Source organism: Drosophila biarmipes, chromosome 3L (genome assembly GCF_025231255.1).
Source record: "Drosophila biarmipes strain raj3 chromosome 3L, RU_DBia_V1.1, whole genome shotgun sequence".
Classification (NCBI taxonomy): domain Eukaryota; kingdom Metazoa; phylum Arthropoda; class Insecta; order Diptera; family Drosophilidae; genus Drosophila; species Drosophila biarmipes.
The window spans coordinates 21739012-21761310 of record NC_066613.1 but is presented as its reverse complement, the minus strand read 5'-3'; the positions used below and the strand labels follow the sequence as shown (position 1 = coordinate 21761310).

The 22299-nt window shown below is 41.7% G+C and overlaps 1 protein-coding gene across 8 annotated transcripts in view; it reads left to right on the top strand.

The window, feature by feature from the left end:
* The window catches only part of LOC108034824 (RNA-binding protein Musashi homolog Rbp6), a 179488-nt gene that overhangs the window by 60333 nt on the left and 96856 nt on the right, over positions 1-22299 (top strand). For all 8 annotated transcript variants that reach the window (XR_007763802.1, XM_017109923.3, XM_044095118.2 and 5 more), the window contains exons 4-6: positions 1760-1841; positions 15441-15525; positions 17521-17562. Coding sequence is in view for 7 of the 8 variants with exons in the window: in XM_017109923.3 (XP_016965412.1) it covers positions 1760-1841; positions 15441-15525; positions 17521-17562 (209 nt within the window). In the remaining variant the exon portion in view is untranslated. The remainder of the gene's footprint in view (positions 1-1759; positions 1842-15440; positions 15526-17520; positions 17563-22299) is intronic.

Genomic DNA, 22299 nt, shown 5'->3' with positions numbered 1-22299 from the left:
GCGACGAGCTTCGCGTTTTGCGTTGCATCGCCCCCACTTGACTGTCTGCCTGGGTGTGTGTCGAACCATCCGCACCCTAGCCACCCATTTTCCACCCCATTCCCACCCTTTTTTTTACCCCTTTCTCCACCCCCTTTATTCAGGAACTGGTAAAAATTATGACTTGATTTAAAATTAATAAGGTTTTTTTCTATGAATAAAATTATATTCTTTTAGGAAATAGTATACCTTTCCTTTCCCAAGATCATTTTGGAAACTCCTCCCTATTAGGAGAGAATATGATATATTTTCCAGAACTTATATTAATAATCAGAAAATTATTAAATATATTTATTTATAAATACTGCAATCTTTTTAGACTATGGGTTTTTAACATCCCTGTTTTATAGAGGGAGAAATAATATTTATTTCAATGACTTGAACCAAATGTGAAACATTTTGGCTACCTTTCATTTTTGGTACACTTTACTAGGTAACTTTTTGTAACTTCATTCTTCAAGTGTATCTTTTTGCATCGACACAAGGCGCAACTAGTTGCTCTAGCTTTGTTTCTGGTGCGTGTGTGTTGGCGGTGCTGCGATTTCTGGGACGGGGTAGTGGTGCGATGTTGGTGGTGATGATAGTGGTGGTGGGACTGGTTCGCTGGTGCGATTTCTCGCACCACATTTATGGCCGGAGCGTCTTGGCCACGCGGCGTGAGCGGCAAAATCGTTTGTTTTATTGAATTTTTATTGTAGTTTGAATTTATGACGCCAGCGTCGACACTCGACTGGATTAGGGCTCCTTCGCCAGCAGCCGACGGGTGAGAGATGACTTTATCGGTTTTATTTTGCTTGTTTTTGCTGCATTAAATCGCAGCCAACGAGCCTTGGTATCTGTCGTGCGGCCCCCTTCCCCGCCCCTGACCGCGTTTGTCTGGCAATTTTGTTGGAATAACTTCAGTGTTGCGTTTGTGTGCGTACGTGCCGCTGAAGTGCTTCCACCCGGACGGAGTCCTGCGCTTCCCCATCCGTGATCCTTCATCCTCCATCCGCATCCGCATCCGCATCCTCCAAACGGGAGTCAGAGTCAGATTAGCTCGCAAAACCGCAGACAACAGCTGCCGCTGGCAACCAAAGCAGCGAGTCTGAAGTGGTCTGCGTACTTTGTGTGTGCTTACAGTCAGAAAAATACTACAAGACTTAAGGTAAATATTTTAGAAATATTTTAAAAACAATTTAGTTGATGTTTTCTAACGAATTGTAGAGAAGCTTATCTTCAGACCTGCAAAATTTACATTTTTTTGTTAGGAAAGCGCCTTGTAAGAAAAAAAAGAAAAACTCTAGAAAGCAACTTATCCAAATATTTTAATATATAAATTTATAAATTTTAAAACTCCAGTTTTACAATTTTATAAGTCCTTGAAGAATTTTAAAGATATTTTTTAGAGTGCATCCTGTGAGTATGCATGTGAATAATGTCCAGTTGCGTATGCAAAGGGTGTGGAAAAGAGGTCTTTTGGGAGGAGACGACCCTCTGCCGGGAGGTTGAGGAAATTTTCGGGGTCCCCAACCAGTTTGTTTATTTGGGCATCACGCGAAATTCGTTATTCCCCCTTTTATTTTTTATTTTTTGTTTTCGGTTTACTTTTATTAAACGCGTAACGAAATTAGTAACTTTGGCGTCGTGATTTTGATGGCCGTACTTCAGTGTAACCCCAGGACATTCCATAAACCAGCTTTGATTGATTATTCACAGCATTTGTTTATATTTATTTCAGAGAGCTTACGCGATTACTTTGGACGATATGGTGATATCTCAGAGGCTATGGTCATGAAGGATCCCACGACGCGCAGATCCAGGTGAGTAATGGGGAGAGGTTTTGGTGGAAATTGGGGGATATTCCTAAAAATATAGAAGATTTCCCGGACTAAATACATGGGTTTTAAGAGATATAAGCCTTTTATAACATGAAAACGTGGCAAAAATACCACAAGAACCTTGCAGGGTTTATTGTACCTCTGGTTTCTCTTTAATAGGTTCACATTTACCAGGCCATTTAGAAACGGCCTTTGATTTATCAATCAGAAAGTTTCTCCTCATTCCACGCCAAAAGGTATCCGAATGCGAACTGATTTTAATTATTTCCTATTTTCGTGTAATAAATTTGTAACCCCGGCAACCTTTTACCTTTCCGTTGACCTCTCCATCGCTCATCTGCCGACCCGATACGTTTGTGCCATCTTTGTTGCCGTTGTTGTTTATGGCCATGCACGACTGCATCCATTTCCAAATTTGAACAGTTTGGTTAACCGCTAATTGGTTTTCATTTTCATTGATTTTATTTTTTTTCCCTGCGTTACTCCCCTACCAATTACTCCGTTTTCCCGCCCCCGCTTTTCCTTTGGTCACGTGTGTGTCTGTGTATTTCTGTGTTGTGTATTTTTCCCCGTAACGTTTGTCATTTGTTGCGGTTTCGATCAACTTTCAGTTGGCTGAGCGTGGCCCATACCCCTGGATACCCAGCGTCCAATCCCTGTACTTTGACCTTATTTAAAAATGCTTAACGTAAATTAGCTGGTTTTTGCGGACAGTATGAATAATGAGATGGCATTTAAACGAGTCAATTTCAATTTCAATATACACCGAATAAAATTTAAGGCCATTCGACGCGGAAGTAATTAAATACAGCTTTCTTACTCAACTAATTAAGCTGTTTATGAATCCGCTTAAGGTTAAATGTAAATGGTGTTTAAAACTCATTTTATTAAGCTCATATCAGGCGCTGTAATTTTAAAGTTTTTCAATGCAAATTAACTACAGCTTTTAATTTAATTCATCAGGAGTCATTCCGTTTAACTACTGGTTGTTGTTTTAATGTTTGAGGGATTCCGTTTTCATTATCTACAAAGAACTTTAAGACCGCCCAACTAGCAAGTGTTTATGTTCCGCTTTCTTTTTGCACTAATTAAGCGTTTTATGGGGCGTATACACAGTGCGCGGAAGTCCTTTTTTCTGGCATTTTTTGTTCGCCCGGTTTGAGCAACTGCTGCTCCTGCCGGAATTCGTCCAACGAAATATATCTTTGTTTTAATTGAATTTCATCTAATGTCAGTGGAGTGGCGGCGAAGCTTTCAGGTTAACAAGCGACGAAAGTTTATGCCACCTTCCTGCATTTCTCTCCTTTTATTTTTACCTCTGCCCAGGCCCCCCCGACTCTTTTCCACTCGCAGGATCAGGAGCCGTGTGTCCTTTCGCCTTTGTGCATGTCATGTTGGCTGGCAAAATTTTTATGAACTGCGTGCAGCAGAAGCTGGGCTGAGCAGTATCTCGTACTGCCAACAGTAAAACAGTTGGCACTTCCCCACCACCTCCGCCACCGCCGCCACCAGCGACGACCCCTAAAAAAGTATCTCGAAGGGTGGCAGGTGTTCTACCCTCTGGTAGTTGTAAATTCCGCAGCTCTATTTGTTGCCGTCGCCGTTGTGCCGTTCTGTTGCCTGATATCATCGTGTCAGGGATTTCTAGCAAAATTTAATAAAAACTTTATGTCGCTTAAAAGAATGTTTATGGAAATTTTTCACTTAAACTTGCGCAAAGTAATAAATGTAAACAGAATTCCTGAGAAGGTGCGACAACAAAATTCAAAACCGGAAGACAGGGAAGGATAAAGAGGACGTAAAAGGGCGGGGGCAGAGCAACAAGCTGCACGCAAAGTTGCCACAGCGAGAGTCAACAGTGTGGTTAATAAATATGCGCCCCGGTGCCGAAACAGGAAACGAGGATACGCCGCTAGGATCAGCCATCAGCAGGCATTGCATACTTATAGGCCACCTCCGCTAACTCGTTACACTGCGAGAAAAATGGTTATGGTTCAGATTTGTGTTTGCTGCAATGTCACTTATATTATTAATCAGTCCTATAAAAATGTATTAAAAAAGGTTAATAAATTAAAAGTTTAATTTTGTTTATCAGGAAAATTCCTCTGAATTGTGCATCTTAGGCCAGTGGCGTAGGCAGTAATTTTTGAATAAGGGTTTTCAATTCATTTTTAACAAATTCTTTAAACAAATGTAGATTTTTCAATGCTCTTTTATTTTTTGTACGTATTCTTACTTCTTTAGAAATCCCTGTTATAAGATGCTTAAAGTTGAACCAGAGACACAATTTAATTGACTTTCAGTATTTTACATTAAATTACTTTAATGGTGCCTTTTCTAGATTATTCATAATTAAAAAATAATATACAAATTTCTTAAGTACTGAAGATTAAATGAAAATAAATTCATTTTCTTCTCTGTACTCATCCCTTTTCCTTTCTGTATCTGCGCAATTCTGCGTTAGATAGATGCCCTGAGATATCTCACTTCAAATGAGATTGTATATTACAATAAAATTGAGTGAAGTACAAATTAGAAAACTTGCAAATAAATTTTAAGAGCACAAAATGAACAGCGGAGGCAGCGGGAGAAAAGTCCTAAAAAAAAAAAAATAGGAAAAAAGGCAATAGCCGGGGAAAAACAAAATGAAAGCAAATGGCAAACAAAACACATTCACAGAAAAAAGAATGAGAGGGAAAATAGCGAAAAACTTTTGCAAGTTGAGCGGGAATTTTCTTGCGGGTGAGAAGACAAAGCGGGGTCGCTCAAGTGCAGCAACAATAAAAAATTGAGTAAAATGGGAAATGGCAGCGCCGGCTAAGGAAAACTCAGCGCCCGACCTCCGCCCACCGACCACCTCCTTTGCTCCTTCGCATAAGTAAATCCAAACAATTTATTGTTGTACTTTTAGCATTCTTCTTGTGCACGTTGTTGTTTTTCTTGCTGTTGCTGCTGCCATTGAAGCAAACATAAGCGACTTTTCAATGAGTTTCGAAAGTTATTGAAACATAAATTATATCGCACGGCGCACGCACGCCAAGAGCAGAAAGGTCCGCCCCCGTTTTCCGACCCACGCGGAAAACCCCCCGCGGAAAACACAACCACACAACACCCCTTTGTGTGTGTGTGTGTGTGCGTATCTGTGTGTGTGTTTGGCAATTAAGTTACATTTTTTTCCCGCCGCCGCTTGTTAATGTTTTTTTCGGTTTTTATTCCGCGTTACACGCGCCAGCAGAAAATTTTTCCTTTTATTTATTTGCCGGACACACACGGCGAATGTTTACCTGAATCTGTATCGAATGAGAAATCGCATTTTCCACCCGCGCGCAACGTTGCATAATAAATTTAACGGGTTTTTAGATAAGAGCCGGGCCACCATACACTCACTGGCCGTAAAAAATAAAATAAAAAGCGAGCTGGTCCAAAGGGATAAGCGAAATAAAAGAGCAAAAAATGGTGGAAACATTTTGCACAACCATTAAATGTTTTGGCTTTGATAAACTTTTGGATAGAAGTTCGATTTCGTAAGGCAAATTTTCGCGACATAACACATAACTCAATCGAAATGGCAACTCACTCCCCAAAAATAAATCCCCTCGCCAAATGGTTTTTAAATGAGAATTATTTTTTTGGATAAAAAACAAGCAAAGAACTTGGTAAAGATTTAACAAAGACAAAGTGTTTTTGGTGCAAATGAAGATTAAGGGTTGATTAAAGCAATTTCGCACAGGCGGAATGTTTTATTTCTGGCATTTAACGGCCTTTGATAATATGCACTTAATACTTGGGTAATCCCACTGTTTTGTGCGCCACATTTAATATCCTTGTAATAATTTATGTACAACTTCAAACTCGTATTTGTCCTGCTCTAACACACTCGCCCTCGGTGGACATAATTAACTCAATTTAATCACTTTGCCGAGCTCGCAGCTTTAGTGCGCCACTTTATGGGTTTTGGTGGGGGTTCTGTTTTTTTTTTTGGGCGAAGCGGGGGATTTTTCTTGTTTCCCGGCGACCTTCTGGCATTGACCACTCTGGTTGGGGGGTTTTTCGGGGGCTGGGGGTGGTACTTTAGACCGATCTCACATATTCGGCCAAACGCGAATGGCAGCTGCGCTTTGCCCTTTTCATGTTAATTTCCTCCGTACAAAACCAAATGGCTTTATATTTTCCCCATCCCTCCCCTCGCTTTTCCTCCTGCTGTTGCATATGTTGAGTGTCCAAGTGGGTGAGTGTGTGTGTGTGTGTGTAGCAATTTTTCATCATTAATTATGGCGGCACTGGGCAAGTGTGGGTTTGTGTGTGGGCCAAACATCAGTCAGTTACAGGAGGCAAAAGACCATTAGGGCGTCCCAGTCATCGGCCAAGCGGGTTGAGATGTCACTCACATACACACACCGCAAAAAATGGTTCATAATGCTCAAGATCTAAATAATTACTCTCATTTCCTAAAGGGGTTTTCCATAGAAAGGTGCCGAAATCTGAGTTTTGGTCAACACTATACTATACAACTTAAGTTGTATAACATCTTAATTTGTGTAACCTTTTTTACCTTCTACTCGTAACGTTTTTAAAGTTTTTTTTTTAAAAGTGTAAAAGGGTTTTTGTTTTAAATATCAATACATGCCATCTAGCTAATTATTTAAAAGTCGATTTCAATTATTTTAAATTTGTAACAATATAGGTGTTTCAAGGCAATAAATTAACAAACCGAACCCTTCCACAATTCTATATTCTATCACATTAGCTGTCGTACAAAACATTCTTGTATTTTATTTCAAAAAATCTTGGGTAAAAGGTTATTGCACACAATCCTTTATGTATATCCTTTATTTCCAGTGCACACACACTTGGATGTTGTCAACGTCAGCCCCACACTTTTTCACTTTTCCCCGCCATTGTTACTGTTGATTATTTCATGCGCTTTCCCTGCCCGCGCATTTTTATGCGCATTTTATGTTTGTATTCGCATGAAAAGAAAAACCCAGCCTCCCAAAAATGTGCAGAATAAAGGAAGGAATATTTTTATGATCCCCACAGACTCCCCTAATCACTCACTCCCTTGTAATTGCTTTGCGCACCGCACTCTTACATAATAATAATAAAATGAATTATAAAATAAAGTCACCTTTCTGCGGGGACTCGAGACTTTTTGTTAGCCAGCTGCCGCAGAATTTAATGTGGCAACGACACTCAAAAATTGACATTAGCAGCAGGCATACGACGAGACCATAAAAACATAACAAATGGCCGGCCATAATGTGTGTCCTTAAACTGTCACTAAATCGATAAATTTTCATAATGGCCAGGCCATTTAAATATTTAGCCGAAATGTTGGGGAAAAACCCCTTTTCGTGCTTCCTCGCCAGCGCCTTGTTCTTGTGTCTGGATTAATAAAATTACCCAAGACCCACGCCTAGATAGCGGAAATGGGGTGAGCAAGGGGGTTTTCTTTTGGCTAGGTGGGTGGGGTCGAGGTTATGGGGGGCTACAGCAAGGGGCTGGGGGTTTTACATCAACGCAAGGGCACGCACACACACAACTCGAGGTGGACTCGACATCGTTGACGGGGTGGCGACATGGTCTTCTGAAATGTCTCCATGCCGGGCTTGAGTAGCCTCAGCGAGCTGGAAAGAAAACAGGACAAAAAACAAGCATCTGGAGAAAAGTTGTACTGGAAACTATTATGAAATTGTTTTTGCATTAAATCTTTAAGATACAACATCTAATTAAACTTTATTTTATCAGAATGCCATTTTAAAGGTTTAATAGAAATTGTGTATTTTAAAGAAAATTGTGTATTTAAAGAAAGCTGAAATCCGTAGATGTTTTAAATAAGTCTAGTACATGCTTTTGAAAATATATATCTGAAAAGGAAATGCTTTCCTATGGATACCAATATACAAAGCGATCCTGACCAATTTTTTAGAATATATTTTTTCCGCCTGTAGAAGGTGGGTAGTGGGCCCAAGTAGACCGAGGGGTGGGGATTGTGGGAGGAAAGAGGTTGCCACTCACGCAGGCCCAGTTAAGTGTGCGTGTTCAAGGATGCATTTTTGTGCCCAGGAAAACGACACGACACAAAACGAAACGAAACAAAGACAAAGGCATAAAAACGTGCAAAATAGGCGTGGGCGGCGCCTCTGCTTTGTCCTTCCACCCCGACCACCCCTCTGGCCCCGGCCCCTTCTTCTGACATCCCAATTTCGCCCCCCCTCGAAAGAGCAGAGCCCTCCGCCCGGCCTGTGTAGGCTTATAAAGTGCGAGGCGAGCCAAGGCAGGAAGCCACTTGTGAAAGTTTCATGCACGCGGCCCCACTTCACACGACAGCAGTCAGCCAGGGGTGGCGAAGGGGGGTTGGCTAAGGCACAACTCAAGAATGAAACTGATCGAAGAAAAGATGCCACGCTCTACTAAGATGACAGGTGGATTTATGGAAAAAAAAACCCTAAGATCGTCAATGAACTATATCCAATCTATACAAAATCCAAGGATTTTTATAATACTAGGTGCTCGTTCTAACACTTCTTAAATATCCTTATGAATTTCTAAATCAAGGGTATTCAATGGGTCTGGACCTACCGCTCAAAGTCGGCGTCTTGGGCCGCCTGCAAGTGCTTGTTAGTGCGCTCGGGATTTGACGTTTCGCTGTAGCCAGGACTTAGAAGAGCCGGCTCTCTTGCAGCTCCAGCCTCAGACCCAGAATCCTCGGCCTCTTCATCCTGCCACGCCCCCAGCCCCAGTGCCACCATGCCGCCACCCCCTCTCGACCCGCGAGGCACTCCACTGTCGTCGTCTTAAGTTGCATTCCTTCTCGCAATTGTTCGTTCGGGGCGCTTTTGTTTTGTTGTTTCGAAATTTTTACACGAAAAAGTCATTTGAATATGCGTTGCCTACCTCCTCGGATTGAAAGTTTTGTTAGCCGTCAGCTACTTTCGTTGAGCCGCCTCCTCCCCGTTTGGTGAAATTCCGCCCCCCCTTTCCATAAGGTTGACGGCATGGCTTGCGGCTTCTTTGCTTTTTAGCCGCTCATAGACAATATAATGTTCGCCTCCATTTCCAGCCTTGACTGCAACTTGTATATTAACAATACTAAAGGGAAACAGGGGCGGAGCTTAAAGAGGGGTCACTGGAGGGGTTGAGAGGCGGGTTGGCCAGGGGGATGCCGGAGACACAGGGACAATTGTTTTCTTACTTCCGCTGACTTTAAGAGCAATTCACAGTAGTTTGTCATTCTGTCTGGCACTGAGGTCAGTTGAGGTTGAGGCAATTAAGAGACATAAGAAAATGCTTTGGACTTCAAGGCGGGGCTTCGAAGGGTCAGGACTTCCATTTCCATTTCCTTCAGGTGCCCATCTAATGGTTTTCATTTAATGCGCATATAAAGCAGTGTACGTGGCATGGTATGGGAAATGGGAAGTACCAATTAAAGTCGCAGTATGGTTCTCAAAATATACTTTCAATAATAGAAAAGGGGAAAATTCGAACATGAAAATGGGTTTAAATGTTGACCTTCTTGTAAAGAAATAATTTGAATACAGAATGTTAGAGAATGCAACTACAAACTCATAGAGGTATCACACTTTAAAATTGGACTAGAATTACTCAAGTTATGGATTCTGGAAGTGTAATTTGGGAGTCCCATTCTGGAAGTCATAAGATTTACATAAAAATCGGACATAAAAATGGGCTAAAATTTCGACCTTCTTGTAAAGGAACAATATGAACGCAAAATGATAGAGAATTTAAATACAAACTCATAGAGGTATCCCACATTAAAATCGGGATCCAATTAACAAAGTAATGGATTCTGGAAGTTTAATTTTGGGGTCCCATTCTGGAATCCATGGGATTAACATAAAAATCGGACATGAAAATGGGTTAAAATTTCGACCCCATTATAAAGGAACAATTTAAATGCAGAATATTAGAGAATTCAAACCCAAACTTATAGAGGGATCCCACTTTAAAATCGGACTCTAATTACTGAAGTTACGGATTCTGGAAGTGTAATTTTGGAGTCCCATTCTGGAAGCTATGGGATTAACATAAAAATCGGACATGAAAATGGGCCAAAATTTCGACCCCATTATAAAGGAACACTTTAAATGCAGAATATTAGAGAATTCAAACCCAAACTCATAGAGGGATCCCACTTTAAAATCGGACTACAATCACTCAAGTTATGGATTTTGGAAGTGTAATTTTGGAGTCCCATTCTGGAATCCATGGGATTTACTTAAAAATCGAACATGAAAATGGGTTAAAATTTCGACCCTTTTGTAAAGGAACAATTTGAATGCAGAATGTTAGAGAATTCAAACCCAAACTTATAGAGGGATCCCACTTTAAAATCGGACTCTAATTACTGAAGTTACGGATTCTGGAAGTGTAATTTTGGAGTCCCATTCTGGAAGCTATGGGATTAACATAAAAATCGGACATGAAAATGGGCCAAAATTTCGACCCCATTATAAAGGAACACTTTAAATGCAGAATATTAGAGAATTCAAACCCAAACTCATAGAGGGATCCCACTTTAAAATCGGACTACAATCACTCAAGTTATGGATTTTGGAAGTGTAATTTTGGAGTCCCATTCTGGAATCCATGGGATTAACATAAAAATCGGACATGAAAATGGGCTAAAATTTCGACCTTCTTGTAAAGGAACAATATGAACGCAAAATGATAGAGAATTTAAATACAAACTCATAGAGGTATCCCACTTTAAAATCGGACTACAATTACTCAAGTTATGGATTCTGGAAGTGTAATTTTGGAGTCCCATTCTGGAAGATCAATTTTCATTATTAAAGGGCGTTAGCCTGTGGTCTTAATTTAAACCTATGTATATCAATATATCGAACAGATATTTAAATACATTCTCCGCCGTGTGTGGGAGAGCAATTCAATCCTCTTGTTCCACTTTGTGCAGTTAACCCTTACTCAATTTCAAATAATCTTTGCCTGGATATCCTGGATTGTATTTACTCTGTCCCACCCCTTCCCCCAGTCGTTGGCCTTTAAATGAGCTTTCGGTTACAGTTTTGGCAATTGCCTGGGGGCGGAATAACCTCATCATCATCGTGCACCTGATCACTGGACATATGCTGGGACTTCTAATACTGTTATCTGCTCCCATTACAAACACACACCGATAGACACAGACACACGAGGCAACACCTTGATGTGAACTTTGACCGTTTTGGTAACTCATTTAGTTAGATTATTTACGGTAATCCAAGACGCCAGCCACAAGCCAACCGCCAACTTAACTGCAGACACTCTCTGCCGGCCAGGATGGCATGGCTCCTTTATTTCCCTGCAGCCCCTTAGGGCCAACTACATCCTTTCCCAGGTATGGGCATTAGGATGGGTATCTACGGGCTAAATACATGCAAGTTGTTTTGCTAAATTGTGCGTAAGCTCAAGAGCAGTGGCAGCGGCAACAAGGATCTTCGGGAAAGTTTCTCAAGCTCTGCCATGCCAATTCAAATAACACTTTTATTTCGCTCTCAGCTGCCCCGCTCCTCTTTCGGCCCTGTCTTTCGGTACGTGTCTGCGGTGTTTGTATGTGTTACATGATTGCCACGCCCCCTTTTCCTTGGGCTCGGCTTGGCTCACCTGTCGCACCTTTCCCTAGCCCCCTTTTTTCGTGGGAAAGGTGGAGGGGGGGATATACAGCATCATCCTTGGCTGCTGGCAGCTTGTGTGCGTGCGCTCATTAGCATTCTGAAACGGCTTTATAAAATTCAACAAGCAACCCAAGTTGCATGTTCGCTGGGCGGGTGAGGTGTGTGAGGGTGGGGGAGGGGAGTGGAATACGGCCAACCCACCACCCACTGCCCACTCTGCACCCGCGCCACAAAAAACCCCCTTTCTCTTCGGAGGCTGCATGTCTCTGCTGTTGCCCTTGTTGTTGCCTAGTTTCTATTTCTTTGTCTAAGCTTGCACACGGCAACAAATACTTTAGAGTTGTAACAAAAATTATGATCCAAAAACCTTCCATAAAAAATGTAAATTAATCTTTTTAAATTTAAAAAATTATCTTAAAAAATATTTTGGCATTTATCTTGTTATTTACTCAAAAAGTTTTAACTACATTTTCTAACATTTCTAACATAACATATTATTCAAAAGCATTCTAATGTTTGACCTTATTTTTTATTTATTTTTAAATTAAAATTTATACATTACAAAAAAAAAAAGGTTTGAAAAATCAGAAGTGATATTTTGCAAAGCTCATAATTATATCGTATTAATTAATTTAAATATAATAATATTCATTTGTTTGTTTAAATTCTACAATTTTGATTGGCTTTTTCGATTTATAGATTATAAACTGGCATTATGATATAATAATATTTTATTTATTTTTATATTCATGAATAACATTTATTCTGTTCACTCAATTGATTTTTAAAGCAATTAAAAATGCTCGAATTAAAAACAAATAACTTATTTTAAAGCAATTATATGTTCTAAGTTTTGGTGCCGAATATTTATTAATACAAAAATATTTGTGTACCTCCGCCCTAGTTGTACCACTTTTTCCCAGTGCATTTGTGTGTGCGTTTTTTCATTGTTGTTGCCGCACACATTCTGTTGTTATCCTGAGCACTCCTGCCCCGTCCATGTCTCTCGGGCGGATGCCGGTCTGCCTCGAGTTGCATAAATTGAATCTGAATTTGTGAGTAAATTGCACACAGGAGACACATTATTTTTGAGTTTTGCCTTTTAAATTTGTGGCTTTTCACTTTGAGTTGCCCCCCCCAGCAGCGCCAGCACCCCAGAAATTGCAACAATCTCTGTCCTCAACTTTGTGGCACTTGCCCTGCCCGTGCTTTTCGCTCGGCAATTTTGTGTGACCCACTTGAACATTGGATTGAAGTTACGCCTACTGCCGAGGCACTCGGCAAAAGCTCTCAGCCAGCCTGCCACCCCCAAAATCGCCCATTTAAATCAATATTAATAGGTGCAGGCCTCTTTTTCGCAAATTGCACATTGCACAAATTGTTCGTCTATAAATACGATAAAATGTTTATTTAATATGTACCAGACCGTGCCAGCTGTACGAGAATCCAGAAAGCCAATACCAGGACAACAACTACAGCGGCAAATAATGACTTATCCATGGCACGTAGATGGGCTGGAAAAAGGGGCGGGAAAAATCAAAGACACTCGGGCCTGTCCTGGCAATCCTTTTCCATATGCAAATTGTTTTTATAAATTTGCAACAAGCAATTGTTTGTTGCCATCGTTGTTGAATAGCAATTTATATGGCAAAACACCAAAACACCGATACAATATGGCCCAAAGAATGTCCGTTGGAGAGCAGCAAGCACATTTTACGGGGGATTATGGATTGTGTGTGGGGGAGCGGGGTAATCCCCACAGGAAAAACTTTGATTTTCCGTATTAAATTTGGCACAAGCTGAAATTTAATCCTTGCTTATGAATAATTGCCCTTCAGTAGGCAATAAAATTTCAATGAAACAATTACATGTCCGCATTATCTGTTTAACTTTCAATTACAAATGATTTAACTGACAAGTAAATTGTATGGAAAAACGCAAACAATAAAACTGTATGTCAAAAGTGGAGTAGAAATGGGGTTGAGATGGGTTAAGCCAGCCATGCGAGGGGTGGTCGTAGGGTTAAGGGTGCAGGAAAATGCAAATTACCGAGAATTTCTATGACACGCATGCATTGTTGGAATGGAATTAACTAGCTTGGTATTTCAGGATTTCAAAGAAAAACATTCGAGCTTGCATTTGTGCTTTTAATTTGGAAATTGCCATTTGTGCTGATCAAATTTCAATTTAAAGTGCCATGTTAACCCAAAAGCCAACTGGCATATGAGTTATTTCAATCCATTTGGAAGCAGCTGAGCAACTCAGCTTATTATAAATGCAGCTGTACAAATTAATTGCTCTGCACTTATTCCGCCATTAATGACTGGCTTTTAGCCAGTAAATTATTTGAACACACCCTGCATTTAGTTTCTATGATTTATGGCAAGGTCAGGGGAAAATATTAGATAGCACTGCTCTGGGAAAGTGTACTGATGCACTGGCACTTTGTAATGAATTCTATTTAAAAATGTATTTAATGGTTATTTATTTTAAAAATAGTTTGATGGTTGAAAAGCTTTTTAATCTGATATATTAATGGTTCAATCTATTGATTTGTCCAATTTATTTATTTATTTATACTTACATAACTAATTGATTTATGCAGAACATTCGAATCCATACCTTTACTTATCATCAATTGTGGATTAATAGTTCAATCTATTGGTTTGTGCAATTTATTTATTTATTTATAACTAATAACTAATTGATTTATGCGTAGTATTCGAATCCATACCTTCACTTATCATCATTTGTGGATTAATAGTTAAATCTATTGATTTGTGCAATATATTTTTTTTATTTATACTTACATAACTAATTGATTTATGCAAAACATTTGAATCCATATCTTCACCTATCAATACTTCCAATTTGACCATGACTCCCCTGAAACCCAAGGTACATGTCCGTTTGCATCTCGGGCTGTTTAGCTCCTGGTCCTCGCTGGCTGACCATTTGGACCTGAATATGTTAACTGGACCTGGTCGCTGATCCCAGACCGGGTTCTGGGCCACACGGACTGGAATCAGGACCGTAACAATTGCCACAATTGCAATAGAATCGTCGTTAATTACTGTCTGTGCTTGCGGTTCTCGTTGGGCTCGGATTGAGTGGGCTGGTGGTGCACGGCGGGTGGTTTACGGGCGGCGTGGGTGGTGGCTGGTGGCACCACCACCACCACTGCTGGGCTTAAAAGAGCAAGACAAATACGAGCATGTGTCTGGGCCAGGGCCCTGAAAGAAGTTGTGAGTTTGGCGGCGGCAGCAAGGAGGCGAGGCATCGTTAAGCGTTGCTGCCAAGTGGCAAAACTCAAATAAACATAAACGTGCACACGGGCGGCGCTGCGAGAGGGGCCAAAAGGGGGGGGGCTCGAGCGCACACAGCCATGCCACCGCCCAAAATCTCTGAGCCGGTTTGTTGTCTTTGGCTGTCTCGTTTCGTTTGGTTTCGTTTGGCCGGGGCATGGGAGACTCATTAAAATGCAGTGCGAGATAATAAGCATTTTAATTAAATATTTAACAAGAATAAGTTTATCACAACACGAACGAAAGAAACGGGCCCCGGAAAGATGCGCTACGGCGTGTAATGGCTTGTAAGCGTCTGCCTTCGAACGGTTCGAAAGGGGGCGGGGCATTTGTGGATGGCAGTCGGGGACTTAGACTGCTCATTTGGCCCCCGTCTCCTGGCCCCACTTGCCAGCCCTTTTTCCTGGCCATATTTTGATGTAATTTGAGCGCCTAATTGGCGCACGTGCTAAACTGACGATGGCAGGTTCAACTTTGGCCGCGTCTCCTGTTTCGCTCCGCCTGGGTTTCTGTTCCCCGTTCCGGGTTTTGGGTTTTTTGGTTCAGGTTCAGTTACTTGGCTCCTGGCTTGGGCAAATATTTGGCAAACTTCTCGCTAACCGTCTCCTGTTTACATCTCCTTCCAAATCTACTTGCAGAGGCTTCGGCTTTGTCACATTCAGCGATCCAAATAGCGTAGATAAGGTACTCACCCAAGGCACACACGAGCTGGATGGCAAAAAGGTAAATGTAACACACGCTTTTTTTTCGTTACTTCCCAAACAGCAAAACTCCACTTTAACTATGCTAAATATTTGCACAAAAGCATCATCATCATACCCCAATATATTCCCTTTCCCCTTATTGACAGCAATTAGAAAGTCAAAGCATAACAGTAGGGATAAAAAAAAAAGTGGGCTGAAAAAGTTGCCAAAAAATAGGGCCGAAAAAGCCAAACAATTTTTAATTAGCTGATATGACAGGCGCCATGAACATCAATGAGCTGCAATGTTTATTTTTTTGCAGTTTAGCCTTTTGTAAAAATGTTCGCCATTTAGGAATTTTAAAGTATGCTCATTTTTTTAAAAGCATATATTTTAAAAAAATACAACAAAACAAAAAGAATTATTTATTTATTTATTGATAAAACCCCTTTGATTTTTTTACATTTTAATGTAAATTGTATTATTTTCTACGCCTCAGCTACGTCATAATTTATCAGCAGTCCACGTTATTAGTCAATTTTCCGCCAAGATGTCGTATCTCCATTTTATCCATTTAATTAATCAGCCTTGGCAAACGCTGTTCAATCCTCTGCATAAATACATTTCCGAAAGCGCCTTCCTTCCGCATTTTCAGCAGGTGGAAATCGCATTTGATTAGCTGCCGGCGGGAGCACAGTGGAGACCCGCTAATGATACCGTGCAGCCGGGCATTACGCATACGCCGCATTGGCATTAGCCTAATTGAGTGAAGCCGGACTGTTTTGGTCCTTCGGCGCGATGTCCATCCGATCATCCTTTTATGCCTGCCAACTGTAAATAAAATGCGCAGCCAGCATTTATGTGGGATTTTTTTCGAGCCGCCAGTTTTTGTTTGTTCCGCCACTGCATTTACATGCGCGTATAGTACGTGTAATGTTTATATCTATGTGCGGATAGATGTGTATCCACTAAATACACGTCTTCCTGACTTTCGGATGGTCAGGGATTTTCGTGTTTCCGTTTGGCTGCACAGCGGCGCAAAGCGAAACGAATTCATTTCATTTCGTTACGGTTTTTCGGCCTGATGTGTTTCAAAAAGGCCAAAGCACCGACATCGACAACCGGCGAGAGGCGAAGAGCGTTCGGCACTCAGCGCTGATTAGTTTTAATTTTAATCTAAAAATCAATTTCCCGCCGTGCGGCTTCCCTTGTTTTTCGTTCTGCACACAGGAAATCAACACGGCAAACGCCAAACACAACACCAACCCATGCCGGCCGCATGTCCTGCCTATCCTGTGACAGATTTCGCCCGTGTATATGTAGTGCACACGGTATGTGCGAATTATTATCGCCAGAGGATATTGCGTTGCTTCCCTGCCTGCTTGCCGGCTCCTTCATTGGCTTAAGATACCCGGATAAATGCAACAGCAGCACTTCAAGCTGACAGGATTTAGTGCCACCCTCGGCTACCAGATTTTTTATTTCAGCTGTCAGGACGAGCTGTGTCCTTGCACTAATACGAAAGCCGCAGCTCGAACGCCAAATGGCAGTGGTAGAAGCGGCGAGACAGGAAAATCAGGAAAAGCGCTGGCAAAAGCTGAAGGATAGACCAGGCAAAAAGTGCTTAAAATTGAATTTTTATGATTTTTAATTATTTTTAATGACGCTGCTTATTGGGTAGAAGCTGCCGCTCCTTTTTTTCGCTCCTTACGCCCGCTGGCCGAGCAATTTGTTACGCGTTAATTCGTGCGTGCTCAGCTTGAAGTCACCCGCCAGCAGACACCATCCACAGGACCACCCATAGTACTTCCCCGACCATCCGAGCAAAACCCACACCCAAAACCGCCCCTCCGCCCCTTGGGGCAATTTCATTTAATGTGCAGTGCCGGCTTATGCAAGATTTATGCGCGGCTATTAATATGAAGAGTTGTGCGAAATGTTCTTTTCATTTAAATGTCATTAAGCATACGATTTCCCTCGGATCTGCCATCGACTCACGCTATCTTTTCTCTGTCTTTCCCCCTCTCGCCCGCAGGTCGATCCGAAAGTAGCTTTTCCGCGCCGAGCACATCCCAAGGTAAGTACCAGAGAAAATCGAAAAAAATAATATAAATCCCTCTATCATATAAGAAATTAAGGAGAACCATATAAATATACTGCTTTAAGGTAAAGGTTGCTGGGAAAACAATGTAATCCCTTCTTAATTACGCTTTATACCATTGAAAACTGATTTCTGATTATTGGTATCTTTCATGTAATATTTTAAAACGAGCTTCAAAGTACAACATTTTGTTGCAAATACATAGTGTTTTCCCCATATTCCTTCAACGTTCGGATCTCTCTTATATAACTTCCTTAGAGGACTATTTAAAAAGGGAAGATACAAGCCAGCAAAAAAAACCTTCGCCCGTTTTTGTGGTTTTTTGGGAGTGTGTGTTTCCAAGGGGGGTGGCAAAAGGATGTGTCATAAGTAGCAGTAAATGGCAGATGAAATTAAAAACGGAAGATGGCAGCAACAACAGGGCTGCCAGGACGGGGCGAAGATAACTTTGTGTCTGACAGGCGTCGGTTGCGTTGGCTTCCTGCACACCACCTCCGCCTGGAACCACCCAGATGCCACCTTAACACCAGCTCTCCTTAAAGTGATGATGACAACAGAATTTCGGCAAAAAAGCCAAGACATAAGGGGAACCACTGCGGACTGCTGCTGTCTGCAGCCATCGCATCCACCCCTCTCTTTTGTGCGCCAATGCCCCCTCTCTTTCTTGCGAGAATGCCCCCTCTCATTCTCCACTTGCCACACGCACATTTTCTACCGGTTAGACAGCGCGTTACAAATGTGCCTGTGTTTTCGGTTTTTTCTGTCGTCTTTATGCTGGTATACCCTTTATAAAGGCAGAGATCCTTTCGAATATCCTAAAGGGTTCATGGGTAGAAGAAAGGATATGTTTTTCTTTCACATATAATCGTAGTAAAAAAACTTATTTTTAGAAAGAATTCTGGAGAAATTAAGGAAATCCCCTTATTAACTGAGTATACGTATACTATATATAGGTATTCGACTTTTTATTTTCGGCAACTTTTCGGCTGAACGACAAACCGCAAAGCACACCAAAAGTACGCACGCAAGTGGCACCCACACACACACCGATTCGGGGTACACCCACACACCCACCCGCACACTCGTAAGACAAGGAAACGAAGTCGCAGGCACCGCCTCCTGCTTCCGGCCACCCAAACCTCCTGATCCTTCGGCTGCCGGCAACTCTCCTTGGAGCTATATGCGTGCTTATCAACACGCAGCTGATTTCCGTTGCTATTCCCGAGGCGCGTGCCTCCCAAACACTGCCCCACCCCCTCAAGAATTTTCAGCCCCACCCACCCAACGCCGCCCCCCTCGAGCAGCAGCCAACAATTATTTACGTAATGTTATTATTATAATATTTTTTTAAACGCATTCTCACTGGATTTGCGCGGCGTTACCAAGAAGTAGACAGCCACAAGGAAGGAGCCCAAAAAGGATGTTCGCGGAGAGGGGCGTTTCGGTGGTTTAAGGTTTTAGGGCGCAAAGAGGCTGGGCCGGGGGGCGTGGCTAGGACGCTGGCTATGCGGCATTTTGCGAGTGGCTTTGTGTTTTGCCGGGGATCTGCTGCTACGCGCGAATATCCTCTCGCATATTAAAAGGCGTTTAAAAACATAAATCCAACGTGTAACGGCTGCTTATGAAAATTACGAGGAAAAAATGACTGACAGAGCGGGACGGCAAATGGGGTATAGAAAGGGACGGCAGCAGGCTTAGTGCGAGGCAAATGGCAGGGACACCCGAAGGAGTTTTCCTACGCAAAAAAAAGATAACTGGGGGAAAAAAATGTGCAGGCGACATCAAAAGCAAAAAAAGAAAGGGAAAGGCAGCGGCAGAATGATACGGAGGACAATTTCTCGCCCCGTTTGCCAGGACCACAAACGAGGAGCTGGCTAAAGAAGGAAGGATTGCCCACAAAATGCGGCCCAAAATGCTTGCGGTTGCAGCGAAAGTTAAGAGTTTTAAAAAGGAGCTAGACGTAGGCAGTTGGGGATTTTTCTGCCTCTGGATGGGGCTAACGAAGGGGAACGGGCGGAGACATAATGAAATGAAGCATACTAAATGACGCTGCTAAGTTTTCGCTGGGACACACAAACACACTCAAGGATGGGCACTGGCAGAAATAACTGACGCGTTTTGGGTTGCTTAGAAAATTTGAATTAAATATGAGGACAAAAAAACTCTATTGCTATTCTTGTTATTTATGAACTCTCGTTATGAAAAATCTATCAACAATTTTGAAAAAATCCTAAAATATATTGTAATTTTCCAGAATTTATTATTATATTTAGCTAAGATGTACCTTATCTTATCTTTCAAATTATATCAGAGGAAAATATATGGTAATTTTCCTGAATTTACTAATATATTTAGATGTAACCAAAGATATAACTATTTATAAATCAAATTCAAATTTTATAGGTAAATCTAAAGACTTTCCCCTCAGTGTGTGGGCGCACACACGCATACCGCGCCATAATGAAATGCGAAAAAATGATGATGATATTTTTGGACCATAAAATGCAGATGAGCCGACTAAGCAGAAAATAGTGTCGCAGCTGGAGAAGGGGCTGGCTGGGGGTGCTAAGTAGGCCTCTACTTTCGCAGCATCCCCTACTTTCGCCCCGTTTCCGCATTCCACTTTCTCCTCGGCTTTTTTACACATGTCTCAGAACTCGTCCCCCCACCTTGGCCGGAGTTAATTTCTTCGCTTTTTAAGCACTCCCCTCCATGAATATGAAATGTATGTTTGTGTTAGTTAAATTTTTTGGAGGGACGACGGCTGCGAGGAATAGGATAAGGGGGGCGGAGACCAGGGGGAGTGGCATACATATGTCATGTAAAAAAGTTCGCTTTTAATGTGAAAAATTGCTGGCGGACTAGGGCCATAAAAGTGCATGGGAATAAGTGAAATGGATTTTTGGGCTACGCTGTCCTGTCCCATATAAGTGCGCTATAAAAAAAGGAATGGATTTCCAGAGCGGTCCGGGGCAGCAGATATAGTTTGAACTTGGCTAGGATTTATGGCTGTTTGTTCGGAACAAAGGAAAAGCGGAGGGACCCCATATGAATCTCTTGGCTTATTCCTCCGGAGTGCGTGTGAGCGGGCAAAAAATATCCCTGAATCGTTGAGTTGGGTAAATCCTTTAATGTCGAGCTGAGGTGCGTACACGAACAGGTCGTATAAGTGGATTATACGCACAGATCGGATTTCGGGGATGGCGCTGCCTTGGATTAGGCTATTTTATCAACTGGAGCCGCATAGTTATTGACCAAACAATAGCCGAAAAAAATAACCAAGGCAGCTTTGCACAAACCAGAAGTTATTACAGTTATTCAATAAAGTATCTTAGTACCGTCTTAAGAAGGCTAAATTATGTGGATTTTTCATAGCGATAAAACGATCTGTACTGCGATATAAAATGGTTACTAGGAAGGCTTATACACGTCATATTTTTATAAAATGATCTTGGCTACACTACAAAAATGTACATTTGTGGAACTTTTATAAAATCTTTATTTTGCGAAGTTAATTTATTTAACTTTATCTTGTTTTAATAATGATTTTTTTTTATTTAGATTGTAGAACTTTACCTGATTCAAAATTCAATTATAGATTTTTCAAACTGCTCGTAATTTGAGACAATTCCAGGCTTTTATTTTCCCAGTTGCCAGGTTCTGTAGCCCCACAAATTCTCGTAGGTAAATTAGACGCAAACAGTTCTTCGGCCCATAGATTTCGCAACGAATAATACTTTCTGACCCATTCCATTGGGGATCTCGTTTTGTGACAAATTCCTGACCAGGCACAGACATCTCTTTCATCCGAGAGGCCATCAATGGCAAATGCTGTGTCCTGGCATCGTTTTTTCCATTAAATTAACACGCTCGAATGTGCTGCTCATGTGTGGGTATCTGTATCTGTATCTGTGTGTGCTCTGCTTGAGTGTGTGTGTGAGTGAGTGAGTGCGTTTGTGTGGGTGAGCGAGGGGGAGTTGTACACTTACATTGTGCAAACTTTTCTAATTTAAACCGGCAGTTTCAGTCAATTGCCACAGCTTACCGCTTTCGACATGAGTTTTACTTTTTTAGTACCTTCGGGTGTGCGACGGATGCGATGTTGGCGCATTTTCGAAAGAGAAATGGGGAAGCGGAGAACTGGATGAGTGGAGAGCTGGAGAAATGGGGAGACAGAGCAATTTCCAATACATTAAAAGTTGTCTGAATACACTTGCCAGAATCCATTATAACCCCGCCAAACTGAACAGAACAGAACAGACATGAAAGCCAGGCCATAAATCTAATAAGTACGTGTGTTTCTCACCCCTTTCACTTCCGCCCCCCGTGGTTCATTCCCACACTTCCGGTTCCGTTTGCCGCCCTGTGCAATAACTTGTGAAATATGTAATCAATCAAGATGGAGCAGTCGTTGAGGCAGCCAAACTATGTGGCAAGTATGCGTCTGACTGCAGTTCTTGGCCGAGAGGGGTGGGTGGCGCTGGGGTGCAAGTTCAGGGGGCTGTCGGGTCGATTAATTCAACTTTCTGCTGCAGACAATGGCATGTGAAAAAGTCAAAAAGTTGAAAGTGCAATTTTGTCGTTATTATTTTACATTTACAACAAAAGATAGCAGCAGGAGCAGTCGAAAAGCCAACCCAAAAAATAAAAAATCGCAAAGTTACTCAACTATTTTATACGACGGGCGGCACGCTGTGAGTCTGTCCCGCTCAC